At 72.4% G+C, this 666-nt stretch overlaps 1 protein-coding gene across 1 annotated transcript in view; it reads left to right on the forward strand.

Moving 5' to 3' along the window:
• Positions 1-4: 4 nt before the first annotated feature.
• Positions 5-666, forward strand: part of LOC103907314 (5-hydroxyisourate hydrolase) — a gene marked incomplete at its 5' end in the record, with an annotated part of 980 nt that continues 318 nt past the window's right edge. Inside the window, 2 exons of the mRNA XM_009289461.1 lie at positions 5-33; positions 201-336. Coding sequence (XP_009287736.1) covers positions 5-33; positions 201-336 — 165 coding nt within the window. The remainder of the gene's footprint in view (positions 34-200; positions 337-666) is intronic.

Genomic DNA, 666 nt, shown 5'->3' on the forward strand with positions numbered 1-666 from the left:
GCCGGGGCTGCAGTGGACGGAGCTGGTGCAGAGGTAGGAGAGCCGTCGGCAGCGAAAGGGGCAGAGGATGCTGCTGCCTGTCCCCCCAGGAGCCAGCTGGCAGCAAGCCGCCAGGAGAGGCTGCGCAGCCTTCGCCCCGGGGTCTGCCGGCGGCAGGGCCGGGGACAGCCGCCGCCAGGGCTTGCTCCTTCGGACTGCAGGTGGACGGACAAGGACGGGCGCTGCCTGCCCTTCCTGGCTCCGGGGAAGGCCAAGGCCGGCACCTACAAGCTGCGCTTTGAGACGGCAGCGTACTGGCAGGGCCTGGGGCGCGCCAGCTTCTACCCCTTCGTGGAGGTACGGGGCCGGGGGCAGAGCGCGGGGAGCAGGGGATAGGTGCCACGGGAGCCGGCCGTGGCCGAAGCCCCAGGGGGACGAGCCCGCGGGGACCCAGGTGCCACCGCCAGGCTTGCGGGATCTGCCTGCCCCGGCCTCCCTTCCTGCGGCACTGCCGGCTCTGCTCCGAGCATCCCCCAGGGCCCGGCTCCGGCTGCCGAGCCCCGCCGGAGGGGGATCCCAGCCGCTGCCTCCTCACTCTCCCCACCGTCGCGGTTACCACCGAAAAACGTACCGGGTTAGGGGAAAGGCACGTCCTTCCTGCGGCCGGCTCTGCTCCGAGCATAGCAT

Source organism: Aptenodytes forsteri, unplaced genomic scaffold, assembly GCF_000699145.1.
Source record: "Aptenodytes forsteri isolate BGI_AS27 unplaced genomic scaffold, ASM69914v1 Scaffold269, whole genome shotgun sequence".
NCBI classification, from domain to species: Eukaryota; Metazoa; Chordata; class Aves; order Sphenisciformes; family Spheniscidae; genus Aptenodytes; species Aptenodytes forsteri.